This window comes from Tenrec ecaudatus, chromosome 7 (assembly GCF_050624435.1).
Source record: "Tenrec ecaudatus isolate mTenEca1 chromosome 7, mTenEca1.hap1, whole genome shotgun sequence".
NCBI lineage: Eukaryota > Metazoa > Chordata > Mammalia > Afrosoricida > Tenrecidae > Tenrec > Tenrec ecaudatus.
Genome location: NC_134536.1, coordinates 44,960,268 through 44,986,528, shown reverse-complemented (window position 1 = coordinate 44,986,528; position 26,261 = coordinate 44,960,268). Strand labels below are relative to the sequence as shown.

General features: G+C 41.6%; 1 protein-coding gene across 3 annotated transcripts in view; it reads left to right on the top strand.

Annotated features, from left to right (window-relative positions):
- NCOA7 (nuclear receptor coactivator 7) overlaps positions 1 to 26,261 on the top strand; it is a 190,584-nt gene that overhangs the window by 122,083 nt on the left and 42,240 nt on the right. For 2 of the 3 annotated variants that reach the window (XM_075554596.1, XM_075554595.1), the window contains exons 4-10: positions 4,476 to 4,555; positions 9,937 to 10,044; positions 15,122 to 15,235; positions 15,845 to 15,970; positions 18,048 to 18,232; positions 20,348 to 21,351; positions 22,498 to 22,666. In XM_075554596.1, the coding sequence (XP_075410711.1) occupies positions 4,476 to 4,555; positions 9,937 to 10,044; positions 15,122 to 15,235; positions 15,845 to 15,970; positions 18,048 to 18,232; positions 20,348 to 21,351; positions 22,498 to 22,666 (1,786 nt within the window). The remainder of the gene's footprint in view (positions 1 to 4,475; positions 4,556 to 9,936; positions 10,045 to 15,121; positions 15,236 to 15,844; positions 15,971 to 18,047; positions 18,233 to 20,347; positions 21,352 to 22,497; positions 22,667 to 26,261) is intronic. The other variant, XM_075554598.1, reaches the window with a different exon arrangement.

The following is a 26,261-nucleotide window of genomic DNA, read 5'->3' as shown; positions in this document are numbered from 1 at the left end:
CATGGTAACTTGTTCCATTTGTGTAAGGTGCTTCTAGGCATGTTTTGTAATTTTCCTTTCGTTTCTTTCATAAGATTCATTCCTAAATATTTTATCTTTTGTGTTGTTATTAGAAATGGTATTACCCTTTTAATATATTTTTCTAGATCATCATCTTTAATATACAAGAATCTAACTGATTTCTGTATGCTGATCTTATAGTATGCTACACAGCCAAAATTTTCAATTGGTTTGAGCAATTTTAAAATGGAATATTTAGGGTTTTCTATCTATGGCATATGTCACCTACAAATAAAGAAATATCCACTCTGTGCTTAGCTAGATACTCTTAATATCTTTTTGATGTCTTATGGCTCTAGCTAAAACTTCTAGGACTATATTAAATAAAGACGGTGATAAAGGGTAAACGTGTCCAGTTCCCATTGAGGAAATGAGTTCAATTTCTCTTTGGTAAATGCAATGCTGGTTGATGGGTTTACATCTATGACTTTTATTGCATGGAGAAACTTCCCTTTTGCACCTATTATATTGAGTGCTTTTATCAGGAATGGATGTTGAATTTTTATCAAATGCCTTTTCTGCATCTATTCATTTAATCACGTGGTTCTGTGTGCACGTTGAGTGGTGAATTACAATGATTTTTTTTTTCTAATATGAAACCATCCTTGCATATTTGGTTTAAATCCCACTTGGTCATGAGTTTTTTGATACTAAGTTGAATTCTGTTGGCTAGTATTTTATTGAAGATCTCAGCATCTATTTTCATTGGAGATATTGGTCTATAATTTTCCATTGTCTTTGCCTGGTTTAGGCATCAGAGTTATATTTGATTGATAACAAATTTGGTAGTATATTGTTTATCTGTTTATTGTGGAATAGTTTACATAAATTGCTATTAATTTTTCTCTCAGTGTTTGATAGAATTCCCCATGGAAATTATCTGGACCTGTATCTTTTGATGTTGGGAGGTTTTATATGACTAGATCTATTTTTTTCTTGTGTTATAGGTTTGTTGAAATTTTCTACATCATTCTATGGTAATTTAGGTAAATAATGCATTTCTAAAAATTGAGCCATTTCTTCTAGATTTTCAAATTTGTTGGAATACTGTTTTTCATAATACTGTATGATTGTTTATCTCATTTGGTTCTGTTATAATGTCCATTTCATTTCTTATTATTAGTAAAATTTGATTTCTCTCATTCTTTTTCTTTGTTGTTTGCCAGTGGTTTATCAATTTTGTTGCTCTTTTCGAAGAAACAACTTCTTGTCTTAATTTTTTCCTAAAGCATTTAAAAATTTTTCTTATTCATTTATTTCTTCCCTAAACTTTGTTATTTATTTTCTTCCAGTATCTGATGATGTGTAATTGATGTGAAGGTGTTTACTATCTTTCTGACTTACTGATGTGTTGTGTTCTCTTATTGCTACGCGCTCCTGGGTGCTGCTTTTGCCGTGTCCCTCAGATTCTGATATGAGTATTTTCATTCTCGTTTGTTTCAAGGAATCTTTCAAGTTTGTTCCTTAAATAAAGAACAGTTACTCCGTGGTTCTTAAGTAAAGTGGTGTTCAGCTTCCATGTGTTGGGCTTTTTGAAGATCATTTTATAGTTGATATCTAATATTCTGGCATTGTGATATGAACATAGTTTGTATTATCTCAATATTTTTTAATTTGTTGATGATTGCTTTATTATCTATTCTAGAATATCTACTGCGGGTACTATTGAAGAAAGTGAAATGAACTTTTAGCTAAGTGTTTTATATATATGAGTATATGGTCATGTTGATTGTATTATTTTGTTGTATTTTGGGAATGTCCCGATATCTTCTCCATTCCACCATTTATTGTCTACTCTGCTTCCTCTGATCGTGTTTGTTTATTTTTATCATTACAGCAGAATGTTATCTATGATTCTTTGTTTTAATTCAATTAGTTCCCTTTCACTTTGTGTCTTGCTTAAAAAGAGTGATGGTCTCCATAATAATTTCTTCTCTAAATATTTTTAGGTTGCTGAAGCGATTTCCTTTTTAGCGTCAGTCCTTTTTGGACTTCTATGGGCTTCTTCAATGGTTGTTTTATGTTCTGTCCTGATGTTAGGGAACTTGTCCCTTAACGTTCCATCAGCTACTTTCCGGTAACTAGGATCTCTTCTTTGTGGTCTGGAACATCATCAGGCATGTGGTGTCCTTTAATACTCTTAGGTTTTCTTCAGGGTTTTTTTGTTGGGGGGGGAGGTGTAGAGGGGGAAGGTCATTTTTATAACTTGGTCTTCTTGTATTTTGTTCGAGAGAGATTTATGTTCGTGACCACTCATTCTCTTTCCCATTGTCTCTGTCCTGCTGTTTAGCTCTTTTCATGATGTTGTCCAGTTCTAATATGTTGATGTTTTCCATTTGTATTTCATTTGGAAGTTGTTGGATTCTTTCTGCCTTTTCATACCTGTTTACAGAATGTTGCTTCAAGACATCCCTGCCGTCTTCAACTGTGGCATGTGCTTCTGTTCTATTTCTAACCCTTCCTCCAGTCTCTTACAGTAAGTGGAGAGCATCGCTGTAATCGCCCTCCTGGGACTCTCCATGGTCTTCTTCTCCAGGAGCTCCTCTGGTCCCTGTCTCTGTGTGTTGTATTTAGTTGTGCTGGTTTTTTTCCTGTGACTGCAAGTGTTCAGAGATTAACTGCTGCTTTTGAGACACGGTGTTAGTGTGTGCTCATTTGTTTCTATGTTTGACTGTGAACACAGTTATCCCGTACGCCTCTTGTAGAACCAGGTAGGCAATTCAGCACCAGTCAACTTCAGCATAGCGGAAGTCAGCATGTAATTAAATATGGACTTCATCAAAGTCCTGGTTTTGGGCTGGTTCCCAAGGCACCAAGGGTACCTGACAATTATTGATGAAACATGTGCATTGAAGGAAAGAAGTTGCTGATTAAAATACAGTAAAACCCCAGACCTCGCCACTAGTCTGTCTGAGGAGCGTCTAACAGAGATGCAGTGGAGTTCCGAACCAATTTCTCCCATAAGAATGACCTGAAAATGATGAATCCATTCTCGACCACCAGGTACTACCCTAACCTCCCCTTTATATACAAAACATTACACAGAAATGTCAAAGTAAACAAGTTCAGCTAAACAATATAATTTAAATAAGGAACACAACATTAAAAAAAGTTTTTAACGACAGTATTGCTCATACTTTGAGATGGAGGAGGATCTGGATCTGAGGACACAGATGTGGAGAGGAGGGACGGAGAGAGAGGCCTTGTTTGGAAGGGGAATCCCCTTCCATCAAATCAACTGGTAGCTGCTTTTCAGGAGTGTTTTTTTTACTGTCTTCGCCTTTTTTCACTAGGATCTGGCTGGCTTTTTAAAAATAAACATAATGTGATCTGCTGTTGGTGTTTCCTTAACTGCTTTGTAAAAAAGCTTCTTTATAAATGTATATATATAAAACTATATATATAGTGTGTGTGTGTGTGTGTGTGATCTGCTGGCATTTCCTTAACTGTTTTCTTGAAGAGTTTACTAAATTATCAATATGTATAACACAGTTCTTTATCATAATGATTCTTTCCAAAAAACTCTTAGTACCCACATTTTTTACCTAAAACAGTACAAAAAAACACAAAAGTTTAGAAAATTGTAGCAAAACGTTTGAAACACAGCTGCAGAAGGTTTAAACAATGCATACTAACAACGCCAACCAACGCCAAGTGACCGAAACACGAACTGCTTTTGTTTACAAATATCACGTGGGTCGGGTCGGATTCTGATGTTTGTTCACGCTCTGATGCAGAGTTCCGGATACTTGGTGTAGAGATCCGATTATGTCGAGTCCTGACGTGGTCGCGGACCGGGGTGCTGCTGTACCATTCCCCAAACCGCTCTCCTGCAGGGCCTGCATGTCGGGCTGGGCTCGTGGGCGGGCAGGTGTTAGCATTTCAGCTGACCCTCTCCGGTAATGCTGGCCCTGTTGCTCCTGCACACTCGGAGTTAGTCGTCGTCCCGAGGTTCTGGGACCATTCCGGCACAATCCCAGTCCAAGCGGTCTCGTGGGGCGCTGGGAGCCCGAGGCAGACCCAGGTCTCCCCACTCTGGCTCGGGCTCACTGAGCCCCCACCCTCCCAGGTGCAGGTCTCAGAGACTTGTGCGTCCTCTCAGCCAGGCTCCTCCTTACCCTCCCGGTTATGCTAGGGGCTCGGTGGCAATCAGCTGCAGGAGCAGGCGGGCGGCTTTCACCGACTTCTCTAGGCCCCAGGGGTCTTGAACAAAGGCTGCTGCTATCTTTCCAGAGGCAAGAGGTTTTCTCAGAGGGGGATTAAGAGCGGCTCCTACTGTATGGCCAGGTGGTTGGTTGCCTCTGGTGCTTTAACAAAAGAAATCAAGTTGAAAGTGGATCTTGTAGACTGTAAACTAACCCTATCTTCAATCCCTGGAAATGAAAGTCTTCATTCATATGCAATTTCCTTTTCAGATGACAACCAGAACAAGGCACATGATAAAAAGGAGAAGAAGATGGTGGTCCAGAAGCCACATGGGACTGTGGAGTACACTGTAAGTATGAACAAGATGGCGAAAGTCAGGCCTAGTGAGGCCTGGTGTTTCTTCATGACACAACCTGTCTTCGCTGCATTATTCTTGTGTACCTATTAACTATGGAGCTCAAGACCAGTTAGGGATTATTTCTCTTTCCTCTATCCTTTCTTTTCCTCTTTTCCCATTCTTTATTGGGAATCTTGGTTTCAACTTGATAGGCTATTGCTTGAAATCGACTTATTCTTAGTAAATGTATTAGTTCACCACATTAACGTAGGGGGCAATAACATTACTGCGGGAGAGTGGACCGTCAGGTTAGGCTACAAGAAAGAGTTCACTTCTTTGAGCTGGTGACAGATTGCACGGCCATGAGAATGGCCTGGGGTCATTTGTCCTCACAGCCCAAGTTTCACAGACATGGGGCTTTTGCAGCTGGAATTCACAGACATTTCAGTAAGACAATGGAAAGAATAAAAAGAAAGCACCAACAGTACAAATATTTATCATAGTAAAATATGCACAAAAATGTGACTCTTCATAAAATAGAATTAGTAATCAGAAGTTATAATGAAAGTATTGATAACTGCAAGCTCATGAGCGAACTTCAAAAAAGAAATGCTAGGATGAAGCCAGACACAAAAGGAAAAGATAAGATTAGTAGCTGTCAGGTGACTGGAGAGAGATGGGATATTCTCCCAGGCAGTTGACATAAATGGTCATTTATCCAAAGACACTTCTGGTGTTTCAGAAACACCCCTCCTGCCGCGATGCTTTCTCCCCGACAGTCTCCCTCACCAGTGGCCGGAATACCTTGGGGATGCCAGTGACCACCAGTTTTCAGTCTCCAGTGCAGACATCCCTTCTGAATGCCCAAACCGTGCGTTCATACGCATGGTCAACGTATCCATTTGTACCTCCGCGCTTGCTTGGTCCTTCATAAGAAGCAGTGGCTCATCATATATAAACACATTCATATAAACCAAATCTTCTTTTACTTAATTCACCTCAGCTGAACATTAGTTGTGCATTCGCAGGTGGTGGTTATTTTAATATCTGCCATGTGCCGTAATTCGGCCCCCATTTTGTTCATCGTCGCATTGGGGGCGCATGGAAGGGGGCAGGCACTGTTTACGGTTCCATCCGTGGGTGAATCCTGATGCTCATAGGTCCCTCATGACACCCTCATACTGTCACGTGCTCACCTCCCTCAGTGCTCGATAAGCTCTATCTTATTTATCTTTGATGTGGCACACATGGGCACCCTGTTAGGGATCTGTTTCAAGTCACTGTGAAATAGCATTGCCAAAGACCATTCTTCTCAATTTCTAAGAAGAAATCAAGTGCCTTTGCCATGGCCCAGCTGTGCTTCCCGATGCCCAGTTGATAAGCATCCATCCTGATGCCGGGCCAGGCCCTGCCTTATAAGGCGAGCAGCTGCGCTTGACCCTCCAGTGGGGTTTCTTTTGAAACTGTAAATCTCCAAGCTTCTGCAGAGTCACACCAAAGATCCCAGACCCCGGAATTCCGTGCTCCGTGCTCTGGACAATTTCCAGGTATCTTTGTGGCTTTTAGGCTCATTCATTTCCAGAAAGGATTCGGGGTGATTGTATCTCATGTTACCACTGCCCAGAATGTTAATTAGGATCATAACACTAAACTACAGTGCCTACTGAGCTTTCCAGGCAGTTGGATTAAATTATTTATCAACAATAGCAGGATTAATTCTAAAAGGCATACATTGTAAGACCCGTGCGTCTCCAGTAGTAACTCACAAGTCCCTTTAAAGCAATGAGCAGTGCAGTGCTGTTTCCTAGGTGTCACATAGTATAGAGTAAAGAGGGCAGTGAGAATGATACTGAACCTGGATGGATGAGAAGCTTATCTCTCCACTCAAATAGTAGTTTTGCCTCCTGTTTGGTTCCTATGTTTGTTACTTGGCACGGAATGCTGGGTGCTTGTCATTGGACCTGAAAGGTGACTCAGATATTTCGAGAACCGAGACCATGCAGACCAGGTTGCATAGCCTGCTCCCAAGCTCTGACTGCTCGAGCATTCTGGCTTAGTCACAGACATTTCATGAGTTCAAGGGCGCGCTCGAGGTCTGGGGCCGACTTCTCTCTTACATCTATATAACTCCAGATGGTTCATTTTTTTTGCTCCTTCCCGGAGCCCTCCGAGGATGCACAAATTTTACTTATAAAACTACAAAGCAAATTCAAGGATCACCACTCATGGAGGAAGTGCCCTGAAGGAGATGTTACCACCAGTTCTTTCACTGGGTGAGGAAACCGGCACCAGAGAAGTTACACAAAGAGTATGCTACGCGCGCGAGCCAGATTTCTGACCCCGCAGCCTGGCTCCAGAGACGCAATCTACACCTTGTACTAACACTCTAAACCCTGAAAACCTCTGGTTTTGAATGTATTATGTAAACAGATCATATTAAAAATAGACACATAGTTTATTTTTAAATTAGAGGTGATGTTGCGCAGGGTAGAAGTAGGAGCATATACTGTTTATATCAATCCTCAGTGATTTATAAAGTATCTAGAAAGGCTTTAAATCCTTTCTAAACAAAAACAAAAAACCTCACTGCCATGGAGTTGGTTCTCTCAGCAGCCCTGTAGGACATGTAGGATAGGCTGTCCTTTGGTTTCCAAGCCGGTACATCTGTGCAGGAGCAGAACGCCGTATCGTCCTCCTGCTGAGCAATCTGGTGGGTTGGAATTGCCGACCTTGCAGTTAGCAGCCCCGTTTGCACCCCACTACACTGGGGGGGCGGGGGGTGGTCACTCAGCTTCCCCATGAGCCCACCTAATTCAAGGCTCTCTGGTGTAGCCAGTCCTCCTTACAGCCCTAACCCCAGATTGTAGATGAGAACTTCTTAAATTGACCAAAATCACCTACTGGTATAACACATGGTCTGTCTGGTTTAATGGTCTGCATGGAGCTTTTTTAGGGGGGAAATCTTTCATCTTATCACTGCCCTCTGGGTTCCTCTTCCTCTTGTCGAAAAAGAAAACACAACAACAAGTCCTACCTAGTGTGTGTGTGTCTCAGGTTTTATATAGTTTGAGAATAATACCAAATTTGCTGACTAGAAGAAATTGTCACTTTAATGACATTGAACAATTACTGGGAGCAAATCTGGGTTTCCTTCAGATTTCTATAGTATGCATCCCTCAGGTGTTTCAGTCACCCCCATGGGTCAGGTCCAGTGCCGAGGGCTGGGGGAAATGGGCGTGAGCATGCCTCAATCCCTGAGATTACTTATGGTGCAGTGAAGAGCCAGGCATGGACGCAGTTGATTGAAACACCTGCCCCTATTGCTGTATGTTTATTTCTGCTTACAGATTTATTTTTTTTTAAGTCATTTTATTGGGGACTCTTACAGCTCTTACCACAATCCATACATACATCCATTGTGTCAAAAAACATTTGTACATCTGTTGCCATCATCATTTTCAAAACATTTTCTTTCTACTTGAGCCCTTGGTATCAACTCCTCATTTTTCCCCTCCCTAACCCACCCTCCCTTTCTCATGAATCCTTGATAATTTATAAATAATTATTTTTTTCATGTCTTAACACTAGCCACTGTCTCCCTTCACTCACTTTTCTATTGTCTGTCCCCCTGGGGTGGGGGTTACATGGCAATCATTATGATCGGCTCCCCCTTTCTTCTCCCCACATTCCCCTTCTCCTCCTGGTATCGCTACTCTCATTATTGGTGCTGAGGGGTTTATCTGTCCTGGATTCCCTGTGTTGTGAGCTCTTGCTGTACCAGTGTACATGCTCTAATCTAGCTCCCATCAGTGTTATACTGCACCCTGACTGGCTCATCTCTTCCTTGTGTCCCTTCTGTAGGGGAAGTCCAACTGTCTACAGATGAGCTTTGTGCCTCCATTCCACCCTCTCCTTCATTCACATCTATATGATTTGCCTGATACCTGATCCCATTGACACGTTATGATCACACAGGTTGGCGTGTTTCCTCCATGTGGGCTTTGTTGCTTCTCTGCTAGATGGCCGCTTGTTTATCTTCAAGCCTATAAGATCCCAGACACTATATCTTTTGATAGCCAGGCACCATCAGCTTTCTTCACCACATTTGCTAATGCACCCGCTTTTTCTTTCAATGATCATTTCAGGAAAGATGAGCATCCCAGAATGCTGGGTTATTAGAACAAAGTGTTTTTGCATTGAGGGAGTACTTGGGTAGAGGCTCAATGTCTGTCTGCTTCCTTACTACTTCACAACTAAATATATGTATATAGATCTGTTTCCCTATCATTATATTTAAATGTATTTACATAATATGTCTCTATTCAAACCTCTATAAATGTCCTTTGACTCCTAGTTCTTTCCTCTATTTCCTTTTATGTTTCTCTTGTCCCACTCTCATGTTTGGCCTTCCTTCAGGTTTTAGTAATTCCTCTCGGCTACATTGCCCTTGATCAGGCCCCCTCAGGCCTCCTATATCCTCCTCACCATCAATTTTAGATCCCTTGTTGTTCCCTTGTCCCTGGGTTTGTTGTGTACTCCTTCCCTTCTCCCACCTCCCCCTCTCCCATCTAACCCCCACCTCCAACCATTGGTCCTATTGTTTTCACCTCCTGATTGTTTATCCTGCCTATCTTATCTAGACAGACATGCAGTAACAATAATGAGCACCAAAAAAAAGACAAAGCAAAATATAACAGCAAAAGAAAATAAAAAACAAAACAGCTACAATAATAACAACAACAAAACAATAGTAAAGAAGGAAAAGCCAATAAGTAGTTCCAGGTCTGTCCACTGACATTTAGGAGTGTTTCTCAATCAAGTCTGATGGGGTGCCACGCCCTGGCCCCAAGGTCTATTTTTGGTTCCTTGTTTTGTTCCCCTTGGTGCTCTGTTAGACGCCCTTAGTGTTTCTGGCAGATTTATTTTTGTTATACCTCATGAACATCTACTTCGCATATCTAAGTTGTGCCAAAGCAAATTTAGAAAGCTGTGGCTGGGCAGTGAAATTTGAAGTTGAGAGAATCCAGACATGAATTTCATACTCATTCACTCACTCACTGCCACAGAGTCGATTCTGACTCACAGGGGCCCTATGGGACAGGATAGAACTGCCCCTGTAGGTTTCTGAGACTTTATGGAAAGCCTCATCTTTCTCCCACGGAACAGCTGATGGTGCTGAACTGCTGACCTTGGCTTAGCAGCCCATTTGTAACCACCACCCGCCAGGGTTCCCTCGCACGGAGTGAGAATGTATTTTTTTCTCTTTTTAATCACATGTCTACATGGACTGCTGCTCTGTCAGTGCATGTCATTAGTAGGTTAATGTAGGTTAATGGTGTCTAGCAAGAGGAGTTTTTTTCCTTGCGGTAACACATCTTGTTTGATTCTTCTAGGCTGGGAGCCAAGACACCCTAAACTCCATAGCCCTGAAGTTTAACATCACTCCCAATAAACTAGTAGAGCTGAACAAACTTTTCACTCATACCATTGTTCCAGGACAGGTAATTATTTTCCTGTTAAATGTGACTTCCGGTTTTGTGCATTTGTTTTTGGTTTTGCTATTTGAGTGCCTCTCCGTTAATGGCATGATCGCTGTCAGTGATACTGTGGATTGCTTCACCCCGCCTCTAATCCAAGCCTACTGAAAACCGAGCTGTTCAGAGGTAAGTGCTTTGCAAAGGGTTAACAATGTGTTCCAGCGATTGCCATGTAGTAGTAAGTGCTTCCTAGGACACCAAGAAGCGCTCGAAAATAATGGGACTTCTCCCGCCAACTGCACCCTCTAGTAAAATAGAACATTCGAAGATATTCTTAGAATGCTTAATGAAGAATGGCAAGTTTCTCTTTAGTCCACTCCTGGAAATATATTACAGCCATTTTATGTTTTAAATGAAGCAGAATCGTTGACTCTTGTCTGCTGGTGCCAAGTTGAAGGAAGTGGTCATATACAATCAATTTTTCCCCCCCAGGCAATTAGTATTTTGTGAAACAGAATGAAATTGACAAAATATTAGAGTTTAGTTTTGCCATTCTAGATTAATCCAACACACTTTTTTAGTACCTTCTTCGTGTTGTATTTTGTTGTTGTGGAGAATACACGCAGCAAAACGTGACAGCAGTGTAATTATTGCTGAGTTTCCGTGCCGTGGATGAGATTCTTTGAATTGTCCAAACAGTCCCACCCTGTCTTCCTAAATTGTTCATCCCCTGTTAATTCATACTTACCGCCCCCATCGGCTCTTAGCTAGTCTCTCAAGGCGCTGTTATCAATTTAATCTCATTTAATTAGTTCTTAAGAGCCCATAGTGCTCAAGACAGTTTTTCCTTATCGAACTAGATTTTTACTTAGTTTTTAAAAGGCTCCAGCGGATAATTGAGCTCAAAATTTAGAGATGAACATCGAGGAGTGGTTTCAGGAGCATATCCAGCCCCCATGGCTCTCAAAAGTCTGTAGTCAGTAAGAATATGAAATTCTGTTATGAATTTTCCCCTTTAGATTAGGTTCTCCTAGTACTTCTTTGATTAAAATAATTGATTAAAGTAATTGTCGATGTGCACCATCCAGGGAAGTTTTTCACGTTGTCAATTATTGTACATATTTTATGTGATTCCCAATTTATTACTTCCCTGCTTCTGTTGCTCCAGACAAATAGAGACCAGATTTTGAGTTTGTTGGTTTTTGTTTTTAACTTAGATAGCCTCTTACAAACTTTAGACACTATGCTAAACACTGAGGTGTGAAATAACCAGTGATTAAGCAAGTTAACTGGATGCCCCATGAAACCACGATCCTAAACCTCCCAACCAACAGACCAAACCCCACCACATGTGCAGTTGTGTATTAGTAGCTTGGGTGTGACTCAGTTTTACTGTTGCTGTTGTTGTTAGCATACCGACAACACAACTTTTACCAATTATTAAAACTGTCAGACATTCTTTTTTTTTTCTACTTTAAAAACTACATTAATACATTGAAAGGTACTAGTCTTTAGAACATCTTCGTTCAGGCCAAGCTTCCCCATCCCATCCAGAAAGCTCCTGTGAGCATGCGGAGTTCCGTCGCTGACTTCCTAAAGCAGGGCCCTGAGTCTCTACATCATGTTGTGCTGTGTGTGCCTTTGAGTCCGTTCTAGGTCATAGTGACCCTGAGTTTCCCAGGATGATGTCTCTGGAGCAGATGATCAGATATTAGCCTCATCTTTCCCCCAAGGGGTGGCTGTTGGGGTTGAACCGATGACTTTGTGGTTCGCAGCCCCAGGTTTACCTGACAATGCCACCAGGGCTCCTTCTCTATATTAGGGTGGCATTTAATTAGTTCAAGATGGATATTGCTACTTCTAATCACAACATCATTCGGGCAAAGTGATGATGTTCCTTGTATTCCTTTCAAGATCAGCACATGCAGCCCCAAGGGCACAGGTTGGCCGCTTTATACCACAGTGCTTTTGGTATTTGTGTTCTTGTCCAAAGGAAGAATTGGTAGACTGTCAATGCCAGGTCATTGGAGAACATATTAATTAATATTTATTAATAACACTTCTTTATAATTAATAACTTTTCATCTCCAGGAAAATTAACAAATTTTAGTCTCTCACTGGGTTTTCTTTCGTAAGTGAGGTGTTACTGCATAATGTGCAACAGACACAGAGAAGACTTAGACTTAGAATTACCTTTACGAATTTAAGGCTAAAGCCTATATAGTCACATAGTCCCAGAAACTTAGTAAAATAATTTCTGGTGATTTTTTCTTTTTCTTTCTTTTTTTAGTATGTTGCTAAACAAACTAATTTACAAGTAGTGGAATAAGGTCCAATAGCCAATAGGAGGTAGAATTACTTTGATTTGCTGCATGGCAAAAGTGACAGAAATAGCCCCAAAGTCTTGTTTCCATTTGACTCATAGCATCTTGTATGTTTGGACCTCAGTTTCCAAATCCTGGAATTAGGTTTGGGCCTCATGATTTCACACATTCTTCTAGCCTTACAGTGCTGCCTAGAATGTGTGAAATGAGTCATTAGTTGCTGCTCCTTGTCCACAGTGCAACCACACTCATGTCTCTGCTGCCTGAGTCTTGGTCTTGGCTGGGAAATCGAGAGGAGTGATTCGGAGTGAGGAGCTTTCAGAGACTCAAAATGACCTCTGACGGTCGAGGATTCTTGAATACTTTGTCTTGATACATGGAAGTTTAAGTATCCCTCTTGTTCCTGATAAATTTGATAAATCAAACCTTAGCTTTCTCTTCTCTGGTTCTGAAAAATTTGGGGGTCCCCCTTCTAGTGTTGATCACCCATCTAGAGATGACCACCTTGGGGTGGGCAAGAAAACGGATCTGACCAGGTCAGTGATCCAACCTGAGAAAGTAGCTTTGAGAGAAGCTTCCCTGGAAGCTTATTGATTTAAAATCGGACCTTAAACTTGCTTTGACTTTAAAAGACACGCCCCCCCCACCCACACACAAACCATCAGAAATTTTTTTTTAACTTTAGAAAATAATTAGGGCATAAATAAAAATTAGAATACCATATATACTTGAGTATAAGCCAACCCGAATATCAGCCGAAGCACCTAATTTTACCACAAAAACTATTAAAAATGTGCTGAGAAACCTGGCTTATACACGAGTATATACAGTATCTGAATTTGGCTGTTCTGATGACATATCAAACTATCAAATTTGAAACTATAGAATGAATCATTTTAAACTTAAGATTCAAAGAATGTGCACTTAAAAGTATCTTGAGCTCACTAGGAAATTACCTAACTAACAGTTACTTTTAACAAGAAAGCTTTTAAAATATACATGGGCCACAGTGACTAAGCAATATTCATAGGCTAAAACACTGACGGGTTTGTCTTACAGTATTTTATGGTGAGGTCCTCCAGGCTGTAAATGCTCATTGTTTACTGAGGACAGCAAGACCGCTTAACCCCTCTGCCCTTGACCGAGGTTCAGTTCCTTGTTGAGATGGCGCATGTCATAGCTGGGTTCCCCCCCCCCCGCCCCCCAGCTTTCAGATAGTGTCTCTCTCAGAGCAGTGGCTTGTCTAACCATAAGAATTACCTTCTCTGTTTCACCATGTAGAATGTGTCTGAGATTAGAACTTCAACTTGCCTTGTCTAATATTTGTCAAGGGCTCAGATGTAGATAGTATATTTATGGAGCACTGATTGACAGGAATGCCATCCACTCCTGGTTGTCAGTGAGCTGTGCAGAGTAAATAAGAGCTACATACCAAGACCAAAGAATTGCTTCAGCCTTTTGTAACACTGTTTTGATGTGATTGAACATGGGCACTTTTGTCACTGACACAAGAATTGCAGTGTTTATCAAGAACAGCCCCCCACCCCCACTGGTTACTATGTTTATTGTAAGTGTATTGTTGATGAATAATTCCATCTAGGGAACTTTGTTGTTTTGTTTTGTTTTTAAATTAGACCTCATGGGGGCATGCTTGTGCTCCTCTTGAGAAACTGGGTTGTTTTTATCTTATGGAAATTTAATTTGTGACTGGCTGAATAATCGAACTAATTAATTCTATCTCTTTGGATTGGTAATTTAGAAACTCAGCCAATTTTATGACCCACTGCTCAGTAAGTGTTTTGGGACTTGGAAGACATGTTTTCAGTAGCAAGCTGTCCTCATTTTATTTCCTGTTCACTCTAATTTTTCTGCCTTGATTTTACGCGTCTTTTGTTTTTTTGTCTCAAAACAGTTTTGAGGGGTTAAAGTCAAATTTAAATAACTAATGTTAGACTAGTGATAAAGCTAGAAGGATGGGAGGAGGGAAAACAATGCTGATCGGTTGTAATAGGGTTAACTTTGACTTCTGTTTTTAACAGTGGAAGTCACATGACCATACAAAGAGGCTTCAAAAACATTTTGGGAAAATGGAATAAAAAGATAATGATATTTTCGCATGAACTATTTGAAGCTCATTTGATGATACATGTTTCAATGAAAAAGTATTGAATGACAGGATCATAATCCCATTTTAGACCCCAGAACATTTAGAGGGAGATGCCTGTGAGCAACTTGTTGAATTTTTTTATTTTTGTGTTTAATAACGAAGACACAGTAAAACTTTTGTATTGATACTACCTTGTACAGTTCCTCGCTTAAAGACCTTACTTACTTCAGCATTCAGAAACTGCAAACCTGGATTTGTCCCACTTTCACCTGGCACGCACAGGTGTTGTTTAGAAGCATGTGTGCTTCCTTGCCATTTCTTTGTATCGAGGGTTCCCTTCCCTGGGAAGATCTTCCTTCCCTAGCTATTGAGTCTACGTACTCGGGAAGACTTCACGTGGACACATCTGCTTCACACGGCCTCCCCTCAGTCCTGCTTTGCTCTCTTTTTCGTGGGCTCTCCTAGTGTCTACAGGTGGACTCCGTACCTGCCAGCAGCATGGATGCTTTCGTATCACTGAGTTTTGTTCATGGATAAGTCTAGAAGCCACCATAGTTTCTGAGTTATGGGAGAGCCCATTGGGTTTTAGATGATTGCCTAGCATCAGGGTAACTGGCTAGTGGACAGGCTGGTTCTTGTTACCCACCCGACACTTCTTTCCGATTCCTAGGTCCTTTTTGTGCCAGATGTCAACTTTCCTTCCAGTACCTTAAGGTTATCGTCGTCCAACGCTGGCGCTACTATCTCTCCATCATCCTCAGATGCAGAATATGATAAATTGCCTGTATGTATGCCTTTCATGTCCCGGAGTTCATATTTATCAAAAAGATGTTTTGTGAGTTACTGAATTCTACATGTGATTTTTCATAAGTTACATCTAAACATTTCCCCAAGTAGATAGGTTAAGAAAGGAGTCATTAGTCTATAGAACACAAACACCCTAGCCAAGAGCAGTCTGTTCATACTTGATCTCTTGAAGTCACATGTGCATGGCCTGATTAAAAGTATGAATTAAATGCCTCGTTGACTGGTAGTTAAAATTCTAGATATTTTAATCATGAGTTGGATATGGACTATGTCCTCGTAGCTTACAAGAGGACTTCAAAAGTTCAGGGGGAAATCCATAATCTTTTTATTCTAATTTTCCATGAACTTTTTGTGAGTATTTTCTAAATATATGTATTGAGTCATACAGAGATAGGGTGGCATATGTTAATTCAGTATTATTTGGGTACTTTTCTGCATTTACGATATTTTTGAAAGACAAAATTTTTTATGTTCTTGTTAAACAGAAAACTGATGACTTACAGGGCACTTGTGAGACGTATTTTCTGTAATTAATTTGTTTGGGAAAGCTACTTGCATTTATTTTGGAAATTTTTGTCTTCTAAAGGATGCTGACTTAGCAAGAAAGGCCTTAAAACCGATTGAAAGAGTCTTATCATCTACATCTGAAGAAGATGAGCCAGGCGTTGTAAAATTTTTAAAAATGAATTGTCGCTACTTCACTGATGGAAAGGTATATAGTCATGCCGTCTCTTTCCTTTTCTGGGAATCCATGGAAAATTAAATGGGGCGCCACGTTACTGGAAGGGCTGTGACATTAAATATCTTTTTTGAAATTCATTTATTTATTTAAAATATCTTATCCAAAGTTTCACTGTAAGATTTGATGAGTGTTCATTAATCTGCCTCAGCCGGATGCCTCACATTTTACATATTGAGGCAATGTGTTCACTGAGTGGGAATGTGAGTCTCTATGACCTTGGGTCTCGATTATCGTTAGTTCTGACCTGTCCACTGTGGGGAGGCTGCATCCGCGTATTCACAGTCAATCCGGAGTCCGACTGAATGCACCGAGATGCAGCTCTTTCACCCACCAGCTCGGAGAACATAGGCAGGGTGCGGATAGTTGCTCAGCTTTCACTTCTCCTCAGTTATAAAACATAAACGATTATAAAATACAACCAACGTGGCGTGCTAATTGAAAGAGATAATTCATCTAAAGAGCTAAACACCTATCCTGGAAAATGGTAAGTTATCCCTCCCCCGTGTTTCCTGCTGCTAGTGGTCCTGGTATTACAATTAACGTCACTTGTGTCGTGCTGGTTAGTTTTTTGGTTATGCCTTTACAAAGAACAAATGCAACTTCCAGGGAGCCTTTCAAGGACGGGTCACATTGTATAAAGTGAATTTCTGTGCTCATAATAGAGAGTTCATGTCAGGTACAGGATAAAAGAAAAATTAGTTATTGAAATGGATTTATAACTTTTGTGCCCCCAAATACGTAAAGCCCAAAATGCAAAACTTCTTGCAAAAATGATCAATAAGCTCATTAAGAGTGCAAGGTCATTTATTTACCAAAAGGGAGTCATCTGTAGCCTGCTCTCTCTGGTAAATTATATCTCCATGGACCCCCAAGATCTGTGGAATGGAAGCAGACCAAGTTTCAGATTTTGAAACTTCCATGGAGTTCCTGCTCGTTTGCCTTTAGCCTCCAGAGATCACTGCGGGCTGCCATCAAGTTGGCTGCCACGCGCAGTGACCTCAGGTCTGCAGCGGAACAAAGCATCGTGCGGTTCTACGTGAGCCTCCCCATCGCCAGCGTGTGCACGCCCATCTCGGCAGCTGCTGTTGCCAGTCTTACCAGCGGTCTCCATGCCCGTGTGGCCTTCTTCACCGCACAGGAGGCCCTCCCCAGCAAGTGAGCCTTCCGATGGCATTTCTGATGCAAGCAAGTTCCACATGGGTCTGTGGTGATCCCTAAGGTTTCCATTGACTGATTTCAGAAGTAGAAGTAGATAATCAAATCTGTCTCATTTGTCTTCGTCTGAAAGCTCGGCTGACTCCTGTCCACCCTGGGGGGCCCTGCTGGGGCATGGTGGCAGGTGGCATAGGTCTGGTTTGGCTGACTCTTGTCCACCCTGGGGGACCCTGCTGGGGTGTGGTGGCAGGTGGCATAGTTCTGGCTCAGCTGACTCTTGTCCACCCTGGGGGACTCTGCTGGGGTGTGGTGGCAGGTGGCATAGGTTCTGGCTCAGAGCACATTCAAGCCGCCACACTATGACAAATGGACAGACAGGAAGTGGTGAATGTCCATGTTTCGGCTCTATTAACTCTTGACTGGACGTGAGCGATTTAAACATTTCAGACAAGAAGATCAGGACCTTCGTTTGGCACGTCACTCAAAGAGCTGTTTACGTAGCCCGGGAACATACGTCCTTGACCCGGTGAATCCTTGTTGAGTGAATTATAGCTCACAATGCTCTCAATTAGGAAGACATCTCATTTTACAGACAAGCTACGTATGAGTGACCCAAGGTCATGTGATGCTTACGCCGTTTCAGTGACCGTGCTGGGACCAGGGCCAGTATGCCTGCCAGACCGGGCCTGCTGTGCTTCCCTGCCCCGCACACAAAGCTGAAGCAGCCTTCCTTTCAGCTCTCCCTGGGGAGAAGTGGTTGTTGCGGAGCGCGCCTGTCACCTGGTCACAGAGCAATGGGAATGGCGACCTCAGCTGGCGGCACAGCCCTGGCGGGCTGACTTTGAAGGCATAGCTGTGGTGGGCGGTGCTGACCTGTCCCTTCCTCCCGCAGGGTGTAGTTGGCGGTGTCATGATCGTCACTCCTAACAATATCATGTTCGACCCTCACAAGTCGGACCCCTTGGTCATTGAAAACGGGTGTGAGGAGTATGGCCTCATCTGCCCCATGGAAGAGGTGGTGTCCATTGCTCTCTACAACGACATTTCCCACATGAAGGTCAAAGACGCCTTGCCCTCGTAAGACACGTTTCTTTGTTCACCAGGGAACCGGAGGGGGTACTTAGAAGTAGCGGCAATTGAAAATAAGGGCATTTACAAGAGTGGATGACTCTGCAGAGGCATTTCAAGTTGGAAAATTTACTTTCTCATTTAAAAATAATAGAAAAATGAGAGGAAACGACATTAATAAAGTCAGTGAGAAGGAAAAGTTGAACCTAAAACTTTATTCTCTTCTCCCTCACTCACTCCAAATTCCCTGTCCTTAAAGGGGAACCCTTGCCGTTGCCTGCGCCGCCTGAACAGAGGCTTCCGTGGACAGGGCGTAGCGATGGCACCTGCCCTCTAGCTAGCTCCCCGTGCCAGGAGGGAGTACTAGTGCGTGCTGTTTCCGCTCAAGTCTCCGTGGCTGCTACTGTGGTCCTGGTGACTTTGGCCTTCCAAGGTGGTCTGTCAGGACCTCATAGGCACAGAAACATGAGGAAACGAACCGCGGGTAGGAATTGGAATTGGATCAAGCAGAAGAACGAGAGGGGGTCGTGCACAGAAGGTCATGTAGGTAGCTGATTGGAGGGCTCTTGAATGGGTTCTCGGAGGCCGAGAGAGGCAGGCGAGGAACAGAGATAGAAGAGACTTGAATGTTCAGGAAAGACAACACAGCTTAGTCAGGAAGTCTGGGGAAAAGTGGATTTCGTTGTTGCAGGACGTTTTCTGGACTTTAAGATGTCAAATTAAAATGTGAGTCCCAATGTGGAAGTCAAACCACACGGCATTAGCTTGTTTGAGCCTAAAGCAAGTGATTGCATCATTAGCATCCTCTGAGATGTTGGTGCTGGACGGAGCGTTGTGTCCCTGCTGCTCCAGGTACTTGCAGCGTTCCTGCAGAACATACAGAAAACATGGTCACAATCACCCTTCGGCACATGGCACTTAGGAGCTGAGGGAATGCCTGTTGAACTGAAACAAATTCTGAATTAAAGAGGCTTTTAAAAGCATTTGTCAGAGGCTTAACAATTATGCAGGCTTTTATTTCTTATTAGAAAAGGTGTAGATGTTCCATGAAAGTGATTTATAAAATAGCTTGGAGGAGACAGTCTCCTTGCCATTTAAGAACTGCCTGGAACAACGTAATAGGGAAGGCATAGCTTGAAAGTGAGATAATCATTTAAAATATAAAATTATTTCTGAAATTGATATTTTAAAAAATATCTCTGTGTTAATCTAATAGGGGCACCAACAAAAGAGACAATATGAGGTTTTGTTAAAAGTCTCAGCTTTAAAAAAATATGTATTTTGTGACAAATTATTCAATATTGTTTTAAAATTTAAATCTTGGTAGCGAAGCACCTATCATTCATATATTTTAGCTGATAAACTAGTTTACTTTTCTGTAGATTAAAAAAAAATGTTTTCTGAGTGGAAAACCCATTGACCATACATGAAGAGCTAGATAAAGTTAAACTCATCGAATATTACCTTAATAATGGTACAAGTGTTTATTTTTTGTAGTTGGTGCTATAGTTACATAAATGTTTCATGCAGCGTCTTGGGGTATGGGAAGATGTTTGTCATTGAAAGCATTAGGTACTAAGCCATGAAAACCAAAATAAAAATTCAGGGTCAGCCTCTAGACCTAGAGAATTTAAATAGAGTATTTAAATTAGCAGTTGCTAAGTAAATGTGCCATTCAGAATTAGTATAGTTGCTCTATAGACTTTTATGAAAAGTAAAAGCTTGAATATTTAAGGAATTTTAGCTACTGGTACTAAAACACGTTCTCTCCTTTGTCTTTTCCTTCTTAAAAAAAATCAGAAACATTATTATCTCATCTTTAAAAGTCTGATGGTTGACATGTCCATATTCATACATGACTTCAGAAACCATTCCATCTTGCTTCTGGTAGATTTGCAACATCATGATTCTTTCTTTTGCTGGTTCCTTTAGTTGACTCATGTGCGGTGTTGTTTTTTTAAGTCAATTTATTGATTTTGTTTCCCTATTCTGAAATAATTTAAGCATAAATTTAAGTTGCAGCATATTTATATTTTGGTTGAGTTTTGTCTTTTGCCTTTCCTCCATTTTATTTTCAGTTTTGTTTTTAACATTCCATGTGCACCCACCATTTTTCCCCAACAGTGACCTACCTCAGGATCTTTGTCCTCTGTACAGGCCTGGAGAATGGGAAGACCTGGCTTCTGAAAAGGATATCAATCCATTCAGCAAGTTCAAGTCTCTCAACAAAGAAAAACGGCAGCAGAACGGAGAGAGAACCCTCAGTACAGGGTCCAAACCAACAAAAACTTTGGACAAGGCATCCGATGACATACATACAAAGCCCGGAAAGTTAAAGAAACTCGAATCTTCTATAGAGGCAACCAACAGATCTACCCCAATGACGGGGGTGAGCAAGGGACTTCCTGAGACAGCATTTGAATCTAAAGCCAAAGAAAACGCCCATTCAGTGGAAGATGATGACTTTGTTGACTTGGAAGAACTTTCTTCTCAAACTGATAGCGGGTTGGCCAAAGGAGACAATGCCAAGGAGTGTGTTGACCCAAGGGATCTAAGGAAAGCGAAGTCAAACGTCATCAGTTCTGCTGTGGAAAGGCAGCTGCCGTCAGTTCTGAATGTTTCGGGAACAGAGGAAGATGCTGAACTGAAGGGAGCCCTAGATTTAGAAGCCCGTGAGAAACAAGATATAATGCCAGAAGTGGACAAGCAGTCCGGGTCCCCAGAGAGCCAAGTGGAAAACACACTGACCATACATGAAGAGCTAGATAAAGTTAAACTCATTGAATATTACCTTAATAAGAACAAAGAAGGTCCACCGTTACCTGGAAACGTGCAGAAAGCAGGGTTCAGTGACGACAAAAGCATGGAGCCCATAGGAGTCGACATCACTCTCAGCAGCTCTCTTCCCCAGACCCGTGACCCCCCAGTTGAGGGCAAGGACGAGCTGGATAAAATCAGCCCACCACTTCCACTGCACCTAGAACCTTCTGCCGAAGAAAATGAGTTTAAGGAGTCTCTAGATTCCTCCTTGGAATCGTCTCTGGATAAAAGCTGCCATAGTGCACAAATGGATAACAAATCTGAAATTCAGCTGTGGCTATTAAAGAGAATCCAGGTACCCATTGAAGGTAAGCCAGCTTTCTGAAATCTCTTGTATGATTACCTTTCCAACACTTGCCTATGCAATAGCAATCGCAGTAAAGTTATTTTAGAACACAGACATTGGTCAGTGTCAGACTTGAAACAATAATAATTTATAAATGACCAAGTGTTCATGAAGGAGGGAGGGTGAGAGAAGCAGGGGGGAAATGAGGAGCTGACACCAAGGGCTCAAGTAGAAAGCAAATGTCCTGAAAATGATGATGGCATCAAATGTATAAATGTGCTTGACACAATGGGTGGATGGACGGATCGTGATGAGTTGTATGAGCCCCCAGTAAAATGATTTTTAAAAAGCAAAAGAACACCGTTGTAGCAATTATACTTGATATGATTGAACTATGGAATGGTGTAATATATGTATTATCTCCCAATACAATTTATTTGGGGAAAATAAATAAATGGGAGAAACTGGCAATATTTGATATTTGTTACAGTGGCACTGTAGCACTGAACTGTCAGCCACAAGGTTGGCTGTCTAAAGCCACCAATTGCTCAGAGGGGGAAAGATGAGACTGTCCATTCCCACAAAGGGTTACAGCCTCAGGAACCCTCTGTGTGGTTGCTAAGAGTCAGAATTGACTAGATGTGTGTTTCCTTTTTGTTTTTTGTGTATTATAGTGCTTGATCTATAATACTTTTTTAAAGGTATGGTTTACATTTTAAAGAAATATTTCAAGAGACTTTTTAAATCATGGATTTCCAAGGCTGAACTAGTTTAAAACTGTTTTTTAGGATTTTTCAGGTCTATACTGAATTGCACTATAGTGTGATTGGATCTTCAGGATCCTTCATCAATATGAATGGATCTTCAGTATCCTTCACTCGGGGAGATCATAGTTCTCCACGCCTTGGTTTTTGTAGTGATTTCCAGTGTGTAATTCCTCAGGTGTTACAGACCAATCTCAAGCATTCAAAGCTCTTCCCTTTTGTGCTAAAGAAAGGGGTCTGGAAAATGTAATCAGCCTTCGTGAGATGTGGTCACACGACACTTTCCCACTCTGCTTTATCCTTCGGCACCAAGAAGGGATTGGACCCTATTCTTGATAACTTGAACCACTTCCATGCCACCCAACTTGTCAGTGTTAAAGACAGCGTTTCCATGTCTCATTCAGATATACTTCCTTCAAAAGAGGAGAAAAGCAAGACGCCTCCCATGTTTCTGTGCATCAAGGTGGGCAAACCAATGAGAAAATCCTTTGCCACCCACACTGCCGCCCTGGCCCAGCAGTACGGCCGACGGAGGAAGCCATCTGAGTACTGGTTCGCGGTGCCTCGAGAGAGGTGAGTGGGGGGACACTGAAAGGCGGCTGCTCAGCTGGGTCCTGATCATATCAAAATTCATTTTCTCGAATCAGATTTCTCATAAAAATACTTTTATAAAAATTAAAAATAATGAATTTAAGAATTTCTAGACGGATATTGCTTGAATGCTTTTTTTTATTCAAAGCTGATCTTGATATAGCAAATGAGAGGTTGCATTAGCAATTGTGTGCTGAAGTGCTTTTATAACTTTATGCCCGGTTGATTTTTAAATGGAGGAAAATGTAAATGGTCTCAAGTACCAGCCACTGAAAGTACTCCTCTCTTGAGAATAAAAGAATACTGTGGAATAAATCCAAACCCCTCTAAGTGCAGTTGAGAGGCTCGATTGTAATGTTTGAAGTGCTTATGATTCTGGAGAGCTAACGATTCCTTTGGCTTCAAGGAGGGAGCAATCATGAGTCCACAGTAGGAGAAATGGGGCATCCGATCACTTTGCTAGATTTGAAGAACAGCAGACCTCTAGAGAAAGATGCATTTTTAAATTGCCTGAGGAGAAATTTCATTGGTTATGAGAAGAGGGAGAAAACGCCCGTGCTCCATAGTTTGTTTCAACACGTCCATGGCACCTGAGTGACATCCAGCCATCGCCCTCTGTGGTTAGTAGGCAAGTGCCCAACTATTTGTACTGTCGAGAGACCTGGTGTCAGGGATAAGAGCATACAAATTCGACAGCTCGCCGATGAAGACATCTTTATAATAAGTTTTAAATAAATAGGAAATACTTATAGTCAAGGTTAGATTATTTCCTTCTCCATATGTGGTAGAATAAGAATGATTTTATAAAGGCCTTGCAATTGGTTTGTGAAACTGCTCGACTCACATATCTTTGCTTCTCCTTCTGAACGCCCTCACCTGGCAGACCCTTTGGCTGACACAGCTCCCCAGAGGAAATGCACTCAATGAACTGGTTAAAGAATGTACAGCAAATGTCACTCACAGGTGTACTTTTTGACTGATTTTTGCTCAAAGTAACAATGCTCATTAAGAGAGAATCTCATTTTAATAGATAATTTAATATGAAAAATAATTAACAGAATGAATTTTCTAATCATCTTTCCCGACTCTTAGACAAACAGCCAAGCCAGTGTGGACACTAAGCATCATTTGTTTTGTGTTTCTTTAATATACTACCCATGCTTATGACCCCAACAGTATCTCATTGAATCCTTAAACTTGGGATTCTGGGGGGAAATAAAGGAAGTCTTTTATTATAAGAATGTTTCCATCAAAGCCTTATAAATTTCAGATGACGGAGTCAAATTGGAGCCCTAAAATCAGAATTTCACAACAGGGCAGTCTACTGATTGATCAGTGAGGAAAATAAAGCCCCCAAGCCTTCAGACACAAATTGTGCTATGTAGACATCTATGGCCTATCTAGAAAAAAATGCGTATCAGGAATAGTATTATTTTTCCTTTGAGAAAATGTAACATTTATTTGATGCTTTCGCCCATCTTACTGTCAGTAGTGAGACTGTGTGTGCCAAGAACTCGTGTAGAATAAGTATAGCAATAGCCCGCATGCAGTTCTTCCACTGTCCTCCTTTCCCCAAAAGAAACCTCTCATTATTGAAATAAAGCTTGCCTTTGACCTCTTATATAAGTGGGTTTTATGCGCTTTAAAAAGTAGGTCACTTGCTGAATTCCATTCAACTACATTTTATAGTGATCAGGGCTGTTTGGCCAAAAAATAACCCAGCACACTTAAGCTTTTGGGGGTTTTTTCTTCTTGAACTAATTATTAATTTAACAGATGATCTCAGAGACAAATGCTACTGCTTTCACGGTGATAGATTTTCTGTGTGGCTGTTAGGAAATTCTGTTTTCATTGTTCCTTCATATGCTTTCATTGCTGCCTGGCCTAGGGGAAATCACATTTTAGTTTAAGTTAGAAAAAGATGGAGCAGTTTGTTAGCTAATTTCTACTCAGGCCTCCTTCTGTACAGCAGGCAGAGATTTTAATTTTTTATTCAATTGATGGAATTTGTCAAGACTTCAGACTCCTCAGTAGCCCTGAAATTGCTCAGAGTAGCGCTCTGGCAGGGGATCTGGATGTCATTCAGACAGCAAACTGAATGTTGGTTATTCCCTGTTTTCCCTAAAGCCTAAAATTGTTCGTGCATCCACTGGAGCTGAGGCAGCAAAGGGAAGTCATCTTGCCATTGATTCTCTCTGCGTTACAGTGTTGTCCTTGGGGCCTTATAGGGTGACTTGACTTACCAGTGCACTGAAGCTTCTTGTCACAGGAGAATAATACACTTTGATGTGGCAGGATTTCACAGATGCTTGCTTCTCTTTGCCTTGCATTGTTTTACATACTTAAATAAATTTTTTCCCTCATCCTTTCTTGTTATTACTGAGAAATTAATCCTACTAAATTTCTCCTACTTCTCCAGCTCTGTCGCCAAATGAAGGGCTTACACGGTAAGAAACTGGTGGGCTGGAGAAAGGGCACCTCAGGGGAAGCCTTGCACACGGTCTCTACTTATCCCCAGGTTTCTCACCCCTCCACGCCCCAAACTCATGTTGGGGATTCTGGTGTTATCCCTGGTGCTGTGAGGGGCCAGTGAGTCGGTTCTGATTCAGAACAGCCCTAACTACAACGCCTGGAAACACTGCCATCCCTCACTGCCCTCCCGATGGTTCCCATGTGTGAGCCTATTGCTGCAGGCACGCCTGGAGGATCTTCCTCTTTTGTTCCAGACACTGCGGGGTAAATACTGGAAGTTAGAGATGTTAGGAAACAGTATCAACTGTGGCGGAATTGACTCTGACTCATCGTGACCTTCAGGGCAGTGTAGAACTGCGCCTAAAGGATTTCCAGGCCTGCCGTGTTCTTGGAAGCACCACGAAGGCTCTTTAAACACACAGTACTTCTATTTGCCTGTCCAGTTACGCGACTTTCAAGACCACCCTGAATCCAGGAGAACTGTTTGTTTCTTTATGCACATTTGTACAAAATTAATCAATACATGCTCACGTACGTGAGGAGAGGAGGCGATTCTTCGGTATTGTAAAAGTGGAAAGCCATTTTCGGACATTTGCATGGCCGGTCTTTGTTGTGGGAGGCTATCCTATGTACTGTTACATGATTCGCAGGGTCTGCAACCTCCACTCACTAGCTGCCGGTAGACGTAGCACTGTGACAACCACAAATGTCTCCAAACTTTGCCTGTGGTCCCCTGCGCGGCAAAATGGCTGTACATTGGGATTTTGTAAGCCACAACATTAAATCATTTGGATGTGAGGTTGTTGTGACTTTACTACTACTTGATTACATTCATCATAGTAATTTATCTGCATATATTTTGTTTCATTTATTAAACCCTAATTTCTTGAAACCATCTTTGCAAAGAATTCCATTATTTTTTTAACTTCCTTATTGATTAATGCAAAAAGAGGAAGGGCCTTGATGAGATGGATGGACACAGTGGCTATAACTCTGGGCTCAGACATAAGAACACTTGTGAGCAGCAGGGCACCGGGCTGGGCAGTGTCTCTCCGGTTGCACATAGGGTGCTATGAGTAGGAGTCAGCTTGACAGCACCTAACAG